The following is a 17384-nucleotide window of genomic DNA, read 5'->3' as shown; positions in this document are numbered from 1 at the left end:
TGATGATGCTTGGGTGGAAGATGTGGCGCCGGGCATGCCGGATGATGGAGAACCCATTCCCATGCTCCCCTCAGGTACCACTAGTTGCACTGGCAGGGGGAGATAAGCAGCTAAGGATGATAATCAGGAACCACTGGGAATCGGTGGGGTTAGTAACGATGGGAGATATCTGGCGAGAGGGGACTATCATAGATTTTTAAGTGCTGGGGGAGGAAACAGGGTTACACACGGGCCAGTATATCACATATCACAGAATGGTGCAGAGAATTAGGAGAACATGGCCCGAAACGGTACTGGAAGAAGATTCAGGTGCTACCATAGATACAATATATGATATAACGGAAGGGGGGCATGAGATCTCTAGACTGTACGAGATGATGATTTCTAAGGTCGGGAAGGAATTAACACAATTAAGACTAGACTGGGAAGCGGAAGTAGGAGCCCCGATAGAGGACGGGATGTGGGAACGTGCCCTGGGGTACCACAAGGTGTCAAGGAATGCGAGACTAAAACAGATACAACTATATATTACACACAGGGCATATATGACACCCCAGAGGATATCTAGGTTTGAAAATGCTGGACGACAAGCATGTCCCAAATGCAACGGAGAAAAGGCTGACATGGTACACATGTTTTGGTCATGCCCAGTAATTGAGCGTTTCTGGGGTGAAGTAGCACAGAAACTAGCAGAAAAGGGGGGTCACGATTATTTTTATTTTTTTATTGTTTATTGAATATAGCTGAAAAATCTACTTTTTCAATATTTAACAAATTCATAAACATCCTAAAAATTACCAACATCAAATATGGCAATAAATGTATGATAAATACATATAAAAATACACTGAAGTTAGTTGATCATAAAATCTTAAAGCAAAATAAAAGAAAAGAAGAAAAATTGCGAAGGGATCAAAATTAAGCAAAACTTAGTCCAGAACAAAGAGAAGATTAGAACAATTAGAATACCACCCAATTGGTAATTAGACAGATACACAATTCAGTTCAAGGTTGAATTTCCTAGAGCATTATAGAGCAAATGATGGACCTAGAAATTTCTTATAATTCTGATCCCAAGCAGGAAACAAAATTCACATTCGATTTAATCGCAGCCAGAAAATTGTGAATAGCAATTTGAATGCTGGTTGAGCTGGTTGAAAGCAATACTGACCATCGGGTGTCAGTGGGTATTGCACTAATATAAGACATATACGCTCAAAATATTTCCTTTTCTGGACCTCTACGGCCGGGCATTCAGCTATAATATGTTTGAGAGTTTCCTTAACAGCCACATTCCGACAGAAGGAGCTTTAATTTTCAGTCGAGGGCAAGAGCCTTCTTCCGGCCAAAATGTCATGCGTAGGGAACAAATTGAAACGGAGACGTAGGATAGTTGTTCTTGCTTGTGGTGAAGGAGACTGGTTTAAGTAAGAGGCCAGAACATTAAGTTTTTTATGTTTGTAGACTAATGCTTGATAATCATTATAAGAGAGGCACTCTGTTCTCGTATCAATCCGGTCATGTCTAAAGATTTTTTCCTTTTGCTCGAGTGGGATTGGCGATGAGAACTTCCAAGGTCAAATCAGCTTTAGCCATGATGTTATAAATAGATGATACCCAAGTTTTAACAAATGAATGTCCAGAGGTCAACATGTATGATGGTAAAATGTTAAGTATATTGTCAGATCTTACAAAAGTCAGACATTTACTAAACAAGGCACATAGTCTCCAATGATACTCCGCACTCAAGGAAGTAAGGCCCAGTTCGTGTCTTAACCAAGGACCAGGTACACATTGAGGGAGATGTAGAACACCTCTCCAGTATTTAGCCTCTAGTCGGTGTAGAACATCAGAAGAGATAATATTCTTGGTCTCAAGACCATACAGTAGGGTAGGCAGAACTTTTTGTCTCCAGTAAGAGATAGCAGGTCTGATTGTGAATTTACCAAATGTATATAAAATAATTTTGGTTTGAGAAATAGCGGTTGAGATCTTATGGTCCATTGTCCTTGAGTGCGAATCAATGGAAGGAGAGCCATCAAATAGGATCCCTAAATAGAGATACGTCAGCACTACACCCACTATCCTATTATCAATTTTCCAATCAAATTGCGTTCTTCTTGATGGTCTTGGGGCATACACAACAACTTGAGTTTTGTTTAAATTAATTACTAGCTCATTTGTGTTCAAATATGCATGTAACACAAGTCCTACCTGCATTTTACAGACCAGTACCACATCGTCTGCATACAAAGAGCTTTGATGACTATATCATTCATTTTCGGCGAATCAGACGATACCTGAGAGAAGGATTCACTCACATGAATAAAAAAATTAAAAATGGCTGAGACCAGGACACAGCCCTGTTTCAGCCCTCTAAAGGTGGGCATCGCAGCTGATAATAGGCCGAGCATGGATAATCTGACCATTATAGTTGTGGACGAGTGAAAAGCATGGATAATGTCACACAAAGTTGGAGGACAATTAGCCAAAATTAATTTTTCCATTAGTTTAACTCGAGAAACAGAATCAAAAGCTGTGCATAAATCAACAAAAGCAAAATATAACTGTTGTTTTGTTGATTGTGCCTGGGCTTTTAAGGCATTGAGAGTCAGTAAATTAATGTTTGTACCTAAGCCAGCAACAAAACCAGTCTGGCAAGGGTCACGCTGCTTGCAGTTATCAGTCCAGCGGGAAAGGTATCAATACTAACCGAGCAAAAACTTCTCTGGAGCATCAAGCAATGCTATCGGACGAGAGCTAGCAGGGGATTCCCTGTCACCCTTCTTAAAAATAGGGACAAGTAAAGAAGACTGCCATGAAGTGGGAATTTTCTTGGAAAGAATAATTTGCTGAAATACGTTGTTTAATATTACAGCCCATTTGGATGGATGTTGTTTAAGCATGAAGTTCTTTAAAGGCATCGGGCCCAGCTGCACATGAAGATGAGGATTTTTTTATAAGAACTTCAATAATTGAAGGAGAGCATTCCAGGTTCCAATGTTTTAAAGACGATTGAGAATGAGTAAAGCCAGCGAAATTGGGGTCTGCATATAATTTCAAAAAATGATTGAGCCATTGTGTTTCAGAAACACCACACAATTGGAGTTTGAGTTGAGAATGACTCGATGCGCCATTAAGCAGCGACCAAATCTGAGCAGAGTTCTTATTGTTAGCCGAGCATAGGAAGGCCTCACTGTCTCACTGATAAAGCGAGGCCCTTCTAGCTGGACTCCAATTACGATATTGGCATTTTATTCTCCTACGAATACATTCTTGTTCTTTTAATGGGAGCTTGAGAGTTTCCCTTAGTTCTTTTCGGTAAGTACATCTTACTTGTTGAAGAATTTCATCATGCTGATGTCTGTGGTTCAATACATTAGAAGAGTTCCTAAGATTCAAAGAACCAAACGAAGGGAGAATGTCTATGTAAAAATCACGCTTCGTTATATGTAAGCCCTGGGTGACACGGTTAAGGGCATTTAATGAGGCATCCGACCACTTAAATCGTGTCCTAGCAGAGTTCACATTTAAAGTCTGCTTCGACCATAGGTGATTTGGTAAGGGAGGATCACAAATTGCTTGCCACACAAAGACCAGTATATGATGGTCACTTATTGATTGTGATATAATTTCAAAATTCACAGGTCTTTGGAAGAGGCTGTTCGAAACAAAGATATAATCAATGATCGAATTAGAGCTACCTCGCTCCCACGTTACTTTAGGAGGGATGTCACCCGCAATTGCTACATTAGCCATATGAAAATTATGATCTTTCACAAAATGGATCCATCTCATACTCTCAAACTTTTGACACTTTGTTTTCGGGCTTATGGAATTTAGATTTAGATCTCCTACCATCATTATAGCATCAATAGATTGGTCATAAGTTATCAATTCCAGAACCATTGACAAGTCTTTATAGAAAATGTCAGTCACTCGAAGAGGGTTTCGGTACAAATTGATTAAAGCTATCGTTTGGGTGGCAGAAGTGACTTTCACCAATTGAATGAAATTATTAGGGGAGGCCCACTCTGTGATGTTTAGGCCCTTGCTAGTTCTTACGGCTACCAAAAAGGCCAGATGTGGGTCTCCCTCTGGCAGCCGTAAGAGCAGGCAGAAGAATGATAATATGGTCATCCCACACAGGAGCCAATACAAGCCAAGTTTCCTGCAAGGCCACTATATCATAGTTGTTGATATTAAGTGACGAGGACCATTGAAGATGGGAGTGACCTCTAGTGTTCCAGGATATTAACAAACATTTTCTTTGAGGGCACTCTTAATGGTTATGTATGAGGTGTGGTGGGATGTAATTGGGCAGGAATGGTCACAGGGCCATAGTACGAACAAGTACAGACCGCTGGGCAGTTTAGTACTGGGGTAGGGGAATCGGCCTTATCACAATTTTGCGCTTCAGCTATCAAACGTTCTGGATCCTGCGCAACCAAGAAACCCATCCTGAAAAGTTAAATTTTTTCTTTCCATACTGAGTTCAGGACAGGTCCTCAATTAATCCATAAACGTACGATTGCTAAATTTTGATCACACACAAACTCAACTTGGTCTATATCACCTGACGCAATATCTTGCAAGTTGTTCACATCACCAAAAATATTTGAAATGCTAGACCTACAAAGGTCGTATTTTTCATAAGGAGCGTCTCTACATTTAAGAATAAGAGAATGACGGAGAAAGTATTCCTAAATGAGTGTTGCCCCGCTCGAGCGGCGTCCTTTTTGTTTGTGGGTTTTAGTAAACGTTTATCATTTTTCAATGGCAACCCTCGTTCAGAACCAAAATGTACTTTCTTCTGAGAGTTCGGGTACTCACTTGCAGAGTTGTGGTTAGGCTTAGCCCCCATTGTATTAGAATTGACACCAAGTACAGACTTTTTGGGGGGCGGTCCAGGGTTTATCCCACTTATCGCAAGTGCAGAAGGCATTGAGGATACACGCTCGTTTAAATAAGACTCAACAGCAGCCTTTATAGATCTAACATGATCTTCAACACCAAATTCATTTGCGAGGGGTCCCCTGTCAGAATTCACCTGGGCTAATTCACTGGGTCTGACATCACTTACTCTGATGGCGGGCGGCTGAGCTACATGCGGGGCAGGACGAGCCTCAGGCACAGGTACATCAATGAAGTCAATGATCTCTGAAAGTGGAGCATACTCAGTTGGAAAGGAAGAACCACCAGAGTTTACAGTAGGCACCGGCCTTTCAGTATGCACATGGGGGAGATTTTGTGAAAGTGCCATAGGTGTCACTAGAAGTAGTCTGGTAGGTTGAAAAAATGATGCCAATGGGGCTGAAGGCTGATGTGAAACCTGAGGTTGGCGTGCCCCACAGCCTCTGTTTCTGAATATGGTTTTAACCTTTGAATTATTCAGTCTTTTGCAAGGGGGTTTGGATATTCTTTGAGAATCAACAAAGACAGTAGTTGACAGTCTGTTAGGACGACTATCTTTGCGACTACTGTCTAGATTTATCCAAGAGTCATTTGCGGTTGGCATCTCCGATGTTGGAGAAGAAACAGGACGAATGATGTTAGCAAAGACAGGTAAGGCTGGATTTAAACTACGGTTGTCCTGTAAGCCAATCAGAGGTGTATCAGGGCCAACTGCAACATCCATTCTATGGATGCAATTTTGGCGGTTTGAATTGGAGGCAGATAGAATTGCGATCCTTTATGCAATTTGGTTTATCTGGTTAGCTTGTGATGAGATTTTACCATCAAGCGATTCAAATAGTTTGGCAGCTCGAAACACCACTATAGCCAGCCTATACAAAGTTATTTCAATTAAGGCCAGATTTTCAATTGGATTTGCAGAGGAATCAGTCGGTAGGCAACGCCGAGGCGTGGGTAATAAAAAAAGAGTCATGAATGGAATGAATGGTGGAGCCCATTATGCTTTGAATGGCATCTTCACAGGGGTGATCCTCATGGGATCTACGCAAGTTATTTTCACTAGCATGAATGGAGATGTTGGAAACATCTGACAAATCAGGAGCATGGGGAGATGCCTCTAATACTGTTGCTAGTGGTCGAAAGCTAGGGACACCAGGTCTGACTTCCGGACAAACAGAGTCTGATTGTGCGTTAGCTAAAATAGTGGCATCGGAAACAATAGGTGTACTCAAGGGGACTGCCATGATAGAGTCAGTCGAGGGGGGCACGAAGACAGCATCATCAGACATGCATTCCTTGCATTTTGCGCAGAAATTACGAATATCTTTGTTCGCCAAAGGTGTTCTTAAAATGGGCATTAAAATAACAGATTTTTTTTAAATGCGAGATGTTTTCTTTTGTTTGGGCGTGACCACAGAAGTGGTGTGCGAGGCGCTCAAAGCGTCTGGCATGTTTGTTTTCAAAGTTTAGGGAACCAAGAGCATAAATGACACTTTGCAAACAAATTGCACGTGCAAAATACCTCGCCTCAGCCCGCAGCGAATCGGCAAAGCGGGACATTACCGGGGCTTTCTGCGGTGCACGCGCGCGGTGCGCACGGGCTCAGTCTTATAATCACGCCCACTTGCATTCATAACACAGCCTAAAATCAATAGAAAGCAATGTTATTCAAGTCCATTTAAGTCCTTTAAAGTTGGTTAGCAATGCAGTTGCTTGCACGCAGTTTCACCTTCTGGGATTTGAAGTGTGCAGTGTAAAGCACTTCCAAACAGCGTTCAAAGTCCGTGTGAGCACAGGTAGGAAACAGCGTTTGCGGGCAAAGCAGGACTTTACCGGGCTTGCTTGCTGGGGGGGTTCCCCAGATCGCAGAAACTTAAGCATGTTAGTAAATTGAAAGATCTAGCATATGTGCTCACAAAAAGAAGGATTGCCATGGGATGGAAAACATGTCACAGGCCACGGGTGGAGGTGTGGTGGAAAGAGTTGCAGAAATGGGCAGAGGCAGAAACCATGGTATGGCAAGAGGCAAGCAATGTAGGGGGAGAGGAGGAAGCGGGAACCCTGATGGCATGGAAATCATTAATAGCGGAATTGTTTGGAACGATACAAGATCTGACAGAATCCACGGAAAGTGAGACCCCACCACACGAGGCAGATACAGAGTGTGTGGAATAAATACGCTCGTAAGGGGGGGTGGGATAAGGGGAGCAGTGACCGAAATCAAGCAATGAACAATTGACCTGCTGATATATGTACTGCGTGTTTGGTTTGTATTGTTTTTTGGTTGAATAAATCAATAAAATTGTTTTTAAAAAAATAATTAATAAATACAATTAGAAAAAATAAATCTTAGCAGTTACCTTCAGCGACATTCAAAAGTGAATCTTGCCACTGGAGCGTAGAGTGCACATTCATTCAGGCTGTACTGAGCAATAATGCAGCATTCCGCTGGCTACCACCAGGTGTTAACTGCTACCAGTCCAAGTTACTTATCCGAGCATAGTAGAGGACTTTAAAAATGGGTTGGGCTGGTTTTGCCAAATAACGTGGAGGTGGGGGATTATTGCTTTCAGCCTCGTGGTGCCAACATCTTTAGGACTTAAGAAACACCACTGTATTATAAGAACAAAAACATGGCTAGCATAGAAAAGGAATGGAAGGGTCCGGACCTAACCGACCTTCGATTTCCATGGCTTATGTGAGAGGGTAGCATATTGCAGGAAATGGCTGTTCTGTTGAGCAGCGGGCTGGGTGAAGGTGCCTGCAGGAGAGCAGCATACCCGAGACCAAAGGTAGGGAGGTGGCAAATGGATGGTGCAAGAGGGAGAGCGCACAGGTGAGCAGGGGTAAATCCGACATCACACCCCAAGGGATGTGACCGCAGCACTGCACACTGGCTTTGATCTGCAAATAAAACCAGAGTGGAGTGGCTGACCAACATTACCCAGGTGCAAACATGAGTGATGCCATTCAATCTCCATTTCAGAGACTTACCAGATGGTCCACAGAAACGATAGGCTCAAGTTCGGTACGTTCTTGCCATTTAAGTGTTTACCAATTACAGAATTTATTATAATTAAAAAAAAATTGAGGAAATGAAACTGTCAAAATAACATGAAATAGTTCAAAGAAAAAGATACAATTATAGATAAATGCTTCCTATTTGGACAATTGGCCTTTGGGATAATGTTCTGCAATTTGCTTTGTATTAAACAAAAACAGAAAACTAGAAAACATGCACTGAGCTTACCTTGGGACACAAGCAAGATACGACATTAATCTTTTAAGGTCTTCGTGTTGTATTCTATCATGATTACTGCGAGCTGGAAATGTTAAAACTGGCCCACCACGTTTATCTCTACCACCTGTTGAAAAAAGTAATGTGTTAAGAGCAGGTAAATGAAATAAAACTAGAAAAGATGGGTGCATACAAATCAATTCCCGAGGTGTTTGTAGCCAAACAACTAAGGCATGACACGTATGTAAACGCCTGGCCAATGAAAATATTATGGGAGGAGACAAGAAGTCACTTTAAGTCAGACATCCAATTTTAACTTCTGCCACTCTGCTAAACAAGTGTTCTGCTAAAGTACCATGGATACTTTTTAAAAAGATAGAATATGAAAGGTGTAGCTGGAAAAAAAACTGAGACAGGGCACAGGGTTGCAGGTTATAGATACATGTTACGGACTGAAAGTCAGACCTAGTGAAGGTCAGAGGTTCGGCAGATGTGCATTAAGCCATAGTTGTATATTGTATAATTGGTTATTTATAACGCGCTTAATACCGAAGAGGTTTCTAAGTACAGACACAGGATTCGAACCCGTGTTGCTCTGCGTCGTCTTGCTGTCAAGTGGAGCATGTTGCCACTGAGCTATACTACCCGAATTCCTAATGATCAGACCTTCATAACTGCACCGATACACTCCAATGCTCTGCATCAATCATAACCTTTTACTTCCTTCTGCAAGTAGTGAGGAAGTCGGGCGTACTTGGGCCACCAGGGTGCAAACTGCCCATAAGAATCTGAAAGTTTACACATCTAAACACGTACCCATACTAACACTGTTTTTCCAAGAGACCACTACTACACAAGACATTGTGTGATGGCACGTGTGAGGAGGAGGAAGAATGTTGGCGGTCGGAATATGAACATTTATATGCGATTTCCATGTATTCCTTTCTGCCTGATAAATAGACTGAATGGGGTCGAAAGAAAAGGCCTAAGATGTTTAACAGACTAGTAGTGCATGCATTGGAGAGCCAGAAGCAAGCACTGTTTCTATAAACAAACAGTGCAGGCAAGGGGCATCTAGTTAAGAGCGAGGTAACTGTTTCCATGAGGCAACTGCCCCAATTGTAAGACAAGCGGAGCCCGTAAAATGGCAGAGGAGAAATTCCATTAAGGATCAACTGCAGAAAGTACGATGGCAGAAGGGCCAGCCATCCCCACGGTCTGTGGCTGAGTGGGATACAGGAATTGAAGTTCAATAACATTATTCACATGAAGGACATATATAAACAAGAACCACATAATATATATCAAACAAAGTGCAAAAAATGACCACACCTTTCAGCTGCCTCATGAGCTTAGTCACAGGTCTAAATAATAGAGTAGAGCTCCGCAGTGATACTATACAAATCCTGAGTTCACGTGGTATTTTCTCTGCAGCTGTATATATGTTGACAGCTTGTTTTATAATCTTCCTCAGAAGGAATTGGGAAGTGAATACAATTCATCTTAAGAAATGGCAAACCATGCGTACTACAAAAATGTCATGATTCATTACACCAACAGCGTTAACACCAATACATTTGGTTGATGAATAAAAATGTATTGTTTTTTTAGCCATTTCCCAAACAATGGGCCTCATTACACGGATGGCGGTAAGGATTTACCGGTAAAATACCGGTACCGGTAAATCTTTACCGCCTTACTACGAGGTCCCTTTGCGGGTTGGGGGATTTAACGCCTGCTTTTTGCAGGCGTTAAAATCCAACCCGCAAAGGGACCTCAGAGCTAATTACGGCACCGCAAAATTGCGGTGCCGTAATTAGCGCCTTCCCCATTCCCATAGAGCCCTATGGGGCAGAAATGGGAATGGGGAAGGGCAATGGTGGAAGGGGGATTTACCGCCCCTCCAACCTTGGAATGGGGCGGTAAATTCCCTTTCCACCAAGGCGGTGCCGGTATTTTACCGGCATGAGCCATGGCGCTAATAGCGCCATGGCTCACCGCCTACCGTGTAATGAGGCCCAATGTGATGTTTGCTGAGGTCCCACTGCATGGACAGAGAAATGTCCTCGGATAAAATTCAAATCCCATCAGGTCTACGAACATAGGGCCAGTGTCAACATGTTTATTTTTAAATCCCCACGGGTACCGATGGAAAGCATGCAAATGGAAATTAATGCCATGTAAGGTTTTTAGTAGCTTTCCCAGCCCTATTTTTTACTTCGTGTTCGGAGATATTTCGCCCTAGATTTATAAAAGTAAAGTTACGAATAACATATTCCAAACAAATTACAGGGCTGAATAAGCTATGTATGCCGGACATGGATGGCATGATTTAAGAGCAAGGACGACAATTCAATCACTGACCATCATGATGGAATTGTCCTCCTTGGAGTGTTAGAAGACATGTAGTGTCTTGACATTAACACTCTCTCCGTCCTCATTCGCCTCGATCTCTCCTCTGTCTTGGACACGGTTAACCACAACATCATGGTCGCACGTCTCCGTGACACCCTAGGAATCACAGGCGAGGCTCTGGCGTGGTTAACCTCCTTTCTCTGACCGCCCATCCCAGGTGGAACTTGGAGCCTTTCTCTGGACTATAGCTCTCTTAACCTGTGGCGTTCCCAGGGATCTAATCTATCCCCCTGGTTCTTCAACATCTATAAGGCTGCCCTGGCACGTGTGATTGCCACTTTCACCTCTAACTTCCAGTGTTACGCAGATGAGAGAACTATCTTTCAGGCTACCCTCAGCCGCCTCATCTTCGCTCATATCCGATTGTCTGTCTGCAATTCACTTGTGGTGTGCTGTAAACGACCGCTGCCTCAAAGTCAGTAATACAGATGGTTCGCATTGGGACCCCTGCTCCCGCTTTCCCACTGGCCGGCCTACCTTGGCCCTGCGCCCGCACCCACCAGCGAGGCAAGAAACCTTGGGTTCATCTTTGACTCCACTCTCTTTCTCCTCTCACATCTCAGATATCTCTAAAAAGTCTAACTATCAGCTTCACCTCCTGAGATGTACTCTACCTTTCACACTTTCCCCCAGCGGCTCACTGTCTCCAGAGCCCTGGTTCGCTCCAAGCTGGACTATTTCAACAGCCTCTTTCTCACCCTCCCTTCTTCTGCCCTGCGCCCTCCGCAACTCATCCAGAACAGAGCCGCAAGACTTATCCTTGGCCTCAAGCCCAGGGGGCGCATCTCTCTGGCGCTGAAATCCCTCCACTGGCTCCCTGTGGCTGCAAGGATCAAGTTCAAGACCCTCTGCATTGTTCACAATGCTTTCTGGGTCATGGGACCTACCTACCTGCAACGCGGCCTACCTAAATACTGTCCCTCATGAGCCCTCCGCTTATTTACCTCCAACCTTCTGCGAGTGAGCCGGTTCTCCAAGCAGAGATTTGGAGGGATATCTTTATCCTCAGCAGGTGCCTCCGTCTTGAACAGCCTCCCTGCCACCCTCCATCTTGAACCCGATTGTCTTAAGTTCCGGAAACTCCTCAATACCTTCCTCTTCTCCTCTTCCTTCTCTTTCCCTCTACCCTGCTAACCTATTTCTCTGCTCTTCCCCTCTCTCCCCCCTTTCCTTATAGCTTGTTGACTGGCCGGCTGGGATACCTCAGTCTCACAGGTCCCTGGCACCACTGCCAGTCCTCTTTTTGCACTTACGTCAGGGCCCCCACCCACACTTACTGCACTTGAGAAATAACCCCCAAGAGAGTGGCTCTCCCTGCACTAACCCCAGTCTCCACCAACTGAATGCACTTGGACCCCCCCCCCCTTCCTGTGACTATCTGTGCACTTGCACAATCCGTACGCACCGTGCCTGAAGATCGTCTGTCTGTTCTCCCTTGTCTTCACCCCTTAATTGCACTGGTAAAATTGCAGAATCACCGTCCGGCCTATTTGCTGATCTGAAACTGTTAAATGTACTTTTATGCACTTATTCTGCCTGTGCAGACTATTATTGGCTCAGAATTTCAAGGGCAACTGTTTTTCCCCCCATGTTCGCACCCTCCTTGAGCGCTTTGAAACACGTGTCTGTGTGTAGGTGCTTTATTGATATTGATATTTTATTTATATTGCGCTCGTACACAAGTGTTTTAGAGCATGACAAGGCAAAGGAGGGGACAGGGGAGAACAAAACAAACGATCTTACTAGGCCCAGTGACATTGAGAATGCGCAAGTGCATGGGAGAAGGAGAGAGGAAAAGTGCATGGAAGGAGGGAGAAGAGGAAAAGTGCAGAGCAAGGTAGAAACCGATAAATAATACATAAATAATAAGGCAAACAAACAGTGGTAGTGCAGCCAGTAAGTGGCATGTGCTGGGTTTAAGGCAGCAGAGAGGGTTGGTCTGATAAGTGCAGACGAAAAAAGGGGATGGGGCTGTATGGGTACAGATACAGACCCCAGTGCAAGGAGTGGCCAAAAGGCAGTGCAGGAGGGGCAGAGTGAGCAGGTACCTGGACCCAGAGGAAAGAGGGTGGCCAGGTGCACGGTGCAGAGAGAGAACAGATCAGGGATGAGGAGGGGCAAAAGCAGAAGCAAAGAGGAAGTTCTTGAGATGCTTCCCGAACCGGAGATGGTTCTTCTAAAGTTTCAGAGTGGCAGGGAGGCTGTTCCAGAGGGAGGCCTCAGCCGAAGACAGATCTACCCCCAGATTGTTTCTTTGAAAAAAGACTGACCCTGTGGGAGTTAGAGGAGCAAAGAGCTCAGGAGGGGAGGTATTTGTGGAGGGATAGCTGAAGGTATTTTGGACTAAGGCCCCAGAAAGCCTTGTGAACAATGCAGAGGGTTTTGAATGTAATCCTTGCATCCACTGCGAGCCAATGGAGAGATTTCAGAGCTGGAGAGATACAATCCCAGGGCTTGAGGCCAAGGACAAGTCTCACAGTCCTGCTCTGGATTAGATGCAGAGGGCGGAGAGTAAAGACAAGTAGATTTAGAAAGGGAATGTTACAATAGTCCAACCTAGAGAGAACCAGAGATTGGGAGACAGTGAGCCTCTGGGGGAAGGCAAGGAAAGACAGAGTCCCTCTGAGGAGGTGCAGTAGGAAGTTAACACTTTTTAGAGACATCAGAGATGTGGGCGGAGAAGGAAAGAGTAGCGTCAAAGATGACCCTGAGGTTCTTAGCCTCGCATTTGGGGCTAGGAGGAAGGCCAAGGGAGGCCCGCCAGAGAGGGGAAAGTATGATGAAGGTGTGCCGATGAGGTGGATCTCCGTCTTGCTGGCATTCAGACAAAGATCGTTGGCGGTACACCAATCTGGAATGGCAGTTAGGCAATCAGATGAGAGAGGCAGAGGAGGTGGCCGAGGGCTGCCTGAAAATGAGTGTTGTCAGCGTAGCACTGGGAATTTGAGCAGAAAAAGGAAATGATGTGGACGAGAGTTGCCAGGTATTGGTTGAAAAGGCAGGGCGAGAGGTTAGACCCGTGGTGAACACCGCAGGTAGAGAGGGAGATCTATGATAAATAAACAATACCATACCATACCATGATCACAAGCTAAAATCTGCTTACTAAATGTTCACGAGTTAGGTGCAACTTAAGTGATGCTATTGTGGAGCATCAAAGGGACCCAAATGCAGAGAACTGAAAAACTCTTCGGTGGGTAAGGTAGCAGACTGGTATTTTATGCGGTCTTCACATTTTCACATTCATCCTTGTTCCCCATCAACCATTCAATTCTGCCTCCGCCCTGCCCAAAGGCTAGTCTTCTAACAGAAAAGAAGCTAGACTATCAATCCATGCAATAGAATATACCATTTATTACAAAGTATGGGAGTACTTGTCTGCTGGGACGTTTGGGGACTGTCAGCAGCAGGACAACATGAGGTGAAGTCGGAGCTTGGCCATGTAGGTATACTAATAGGAGCAGATGCTGCCTCATTTATTCACAGCGATCCACAGTTGTAACCGACCATCTTCCAATGGGAAAAGGTACCTTGAGCTGCAGTGTACGACACTCTCGAAAGATGGCCACAGAAGCTGGTCAAATTAAATTGACAAGGGGCTGCTGGAATTTGGGGCTGTGCAATCCAACTAGCGATCATTCTGGTCTTGACAAACGATTAAAAGAACAATTGTCTAAAGACTCTGCAGAAAGAGTGAGGCACAGATGTTGAGGCTGGAGCAGAACCAACTAGAGCGGACTAGCTAAAGCCATACATTTCTGAGAACATTAAATACAGAGCACAGCATGCATATCGGCTGCTTGGAATAAGTCCACGAGGTGAGGTCCCTGTGAGACCACTACAAATATTGAGGCATAGATTGCACTCCGCTTGACAATTTTGACAAACCCCCCCCTGATCACTCCTGGACGAATACTCGGATGTGTGCTTTTAGGACTATGGATAAGTAGACACCCAAAGATTGCTGGTGTAGGGATTTGGGGTCTATGTGGTAACCCCTGTAGTGGTAGCTACTACGGCTCTCTGCCCTCCCCCTCACCCCTGAGGATAGTGAATGCCTGTATGATTCACTTCTATCTCGCATCAGTTGAGATTTTCTGTGATTATTTACTGTTGACCAGTTCAATGTTTGTTCTGTTATTGGTGCTTGATGTGCTGTGGATCCTGCTGTTAGCTATGTAGAAAATGCCAAGAAATAGATTTTGAAATAGAAAATGGAGCACCACGTGCATGAAGCCAAGGTGGGCCTTGAATCAAGGATTGGGTCTTTATGACGAATGAGGAAATTGACTGTTTCCTCCCATGCCGACTGTGGTATGCACTGATGTTTGTACTTGGCTATTGACTGACATCCAGCCAGACTGGTTTATAGGGCAATGCACAAACCACAAATGCAAAATGTTGGTGTGGGCCAGTTTGAGGAGTTACTTCACTATGCGGGTAGTAGTTTTTGTTGCTGTTGAAAATTTGCTTTTATTGAAGACCAACAAATGCAAAGACTTACATTACAGTAGCCATATGGTGCAGATGGTTGGTCCCTTTTGACTTTTTAAACCCCCTCCCTGACTCCCTCCTCTTTCCCTTCCCTCCCTGAACATTACACATTTCAGGAGGAAACAGCCAACATACAACATTTGGAGCGAGACCTTTACACCAAAGACTCGTGAGGTACCACATTGTCCAGGATTCATTGTAGCGGGTAACCATTCACATTGATAAGCTAAAAGACCTTACACAGCCAAGGTCCAGCGAGCCACAACCTTTGAAAAGAGGACTCCTGTTTGATTTATTTTCCCATTTGGGGCATGAAAGTGCTATTTGGCCCGCTCCATGTACTCAAGGAATGGGGGCCACATTGTGTATGTGAGTTTGATTCCATGAGTGGCGCAGCCATGCTTTCCATGTCATATCTCCCTGGCCTTGCACAACCAATCTAGATTTCTAGGTAAATGGGGCAAAATCATATATTGGTCTTCCACCTTTTCGACCCCGAACAGCACCAGGAGTGGGGTCGCGATCCTCCGAATTCCCTCTAGATCATGTATCCAACCCAGGATCTCCTTCCAATAGGTCTGTGCTTTAGGGCAGTCCCACCATTGAAGTCAATAGGTGCTTATTAGTAAACATCCCAGCCAGCAAAGATGGCTTATCCTGGGATACATTTTGGCTAATCTCTGTGGGATGAGGTGCCTGCAGTTATGCATTTTATATTGAACAGATATGTTGGAATTCCACACTGTGCTCTGTACACTGCTGCCCACCCCATTTTGGTTCCTTCCCATCCCAGGACTTCGTCCCACCGCTCGTGTGTATGGAGTTGGTAGATGCCCCCTTCCCAATAATGCACTATAATGCTTTGCAATCGAACCATTAGCCCCCCTCTGTGTGTTGAGTGTGCTTTCAAAAAGGTGTGAGCGGTCTCTGGCGTTACCCTTTCCACCTTGTGTCAGTGAGTACACTTTTTAATTGCAAGTATAATAACGGTTGGATCTGCTGACCTTGCTGGATGCTTTCCAACTCTTCCTTGGTTAAGAAACTCCCTTCCTTCCACATTTGCCCCATGCTAATCAACCCCTGCTCGTATTGTGGTTGAAATCGGATTGGATCTGCTATTAGGTCCCTCACTGGGGGCACCCAGATGCAGCTTAGCGGACAAGGCCCCATAGAGACCCCACTCATGTCTGGTCTGGTCTTCCATAAGGTCCCACACTACTCCAAGAACTAGGTGTTACCACACTGTTCGAGGCAGAGATTTCTGCGGGACGCAGAGCCATTCACCCAATGTGACTGGTGCAAGGGACCCGTTCTCCAGCTGTACCCACTGCTTGTCCTCCGATTCCCCTAAGTGGTCCAGGAGCACACAAAGTTGTGCTGCCCTGTAGTACTCAGATCTGGGAATGCCAGGCCCGCTTGTATTTTGAGAGAATCATTGTGTTATAGGCAATTCAGGGTGTCTTGCCCTCCCACAAAAAGTTTAATAGAACTCGTTTGACCTCCAAGTTAAAAGGAGTCCGGAAGGATCACTGCACGGGATTGAAATAGAAAGAAGCCGTGGGAGCACATTCATTTTGATTGTTATGAACCTAACCTGCCCACGAGAGCTTGAGCCTTTTACACTCAGTGGAAGAATGACCGTTTTTACTTTGGTTGATGCGGAAACCAGAGTGTGTCCCATATTCCTCCATCACTGCTAAAAGTGCAAGGATGGACCTAGACGGATCCGTCAGGTAGACTAGTAGGTCATCAGCGTACAATGCTAGTTTATATTCCTTCCTGCATTTTTTAATCCCCATGATTGTGGAGTCTTTCCTAATGGATTCGGCTAGAGGTTCCATAACCAATGCAAAAATCAGGGGAGACAGTGGGCAGCCCTGCCTAGTCCCTCGACTCATGGCAAAGGAGGGGGAAGCCACACCATTGACCACTACTTTCGCCGTTCTTTCCCGATAAAGAGCCTGTGCTCCTGTGCTCCAACACGCCCCCAATGTTGCCTTTCGCAACATGAATGGCCACTCCTCCCTGTCGAAAGCCTTTTCTGAGTCGACTTGAGACTAGGGTGGGGTCTGAGTCCTGAGAGTTTATCGAAGCAATTAGATCCAGAGTCTTACGAACGTTATCCGAGCCCTGCCGGCCCATTATATAACCGACCTGATCAGTGTGTATGAGCTTTGGCAGCACCGTACCCAGACTGTTAAGTATGCTGGCATAGACCTTGGCGTCGTCGATTAACAAGGAGATCGGCCAGTAGAAACCGCACTCCAGTTTTCCCCTGCCTTCTTTTTGGAGAACGAGTATCCTAGCCTCCATGGACGACGTC

The 17384-nt window shown here is 44.8% G+C and overlaps 1 protein-coding gene across 1 annotated transcript in view; it reads right to left on the bottom strand.

Moving 5' to 3' along the window:
* Positions 1–17384, bottom strand: part of TRIO (trio Rho guanine nucleotide exchange factor) — a 3834156-nt gene that overhangs the window by 3504424 nt on the left and 312348 nt on the right. The window contains exon 3 of the mRNA XM_069613780.1: positions 8165–8279. Coding sequence (XP_069469881.1) covers positions 8165–8279 — 115 coding nt within the window. The remainder of the gene's footprint in view (positions 1–8164; positions 8280–17384) is intronic.

This window comes from Ambystoma mexicanum, chromosome 5p, assembly GCF_040938575.1.
Source record: "Ambystoma mexicanum isolate Mex_15411 chromosome 5p, UKY_AmexF1_1, whole genome shotgun sequence".
NCBI lineage: Eukaryota > Metazoa > Chordata > Amphibia > Caudata > Ambystomatidae > Ambystoma > Ambystoma mexicanum.
This window is presented reverse-complemented; position numbering and strand designations above follow the sequence as displayed.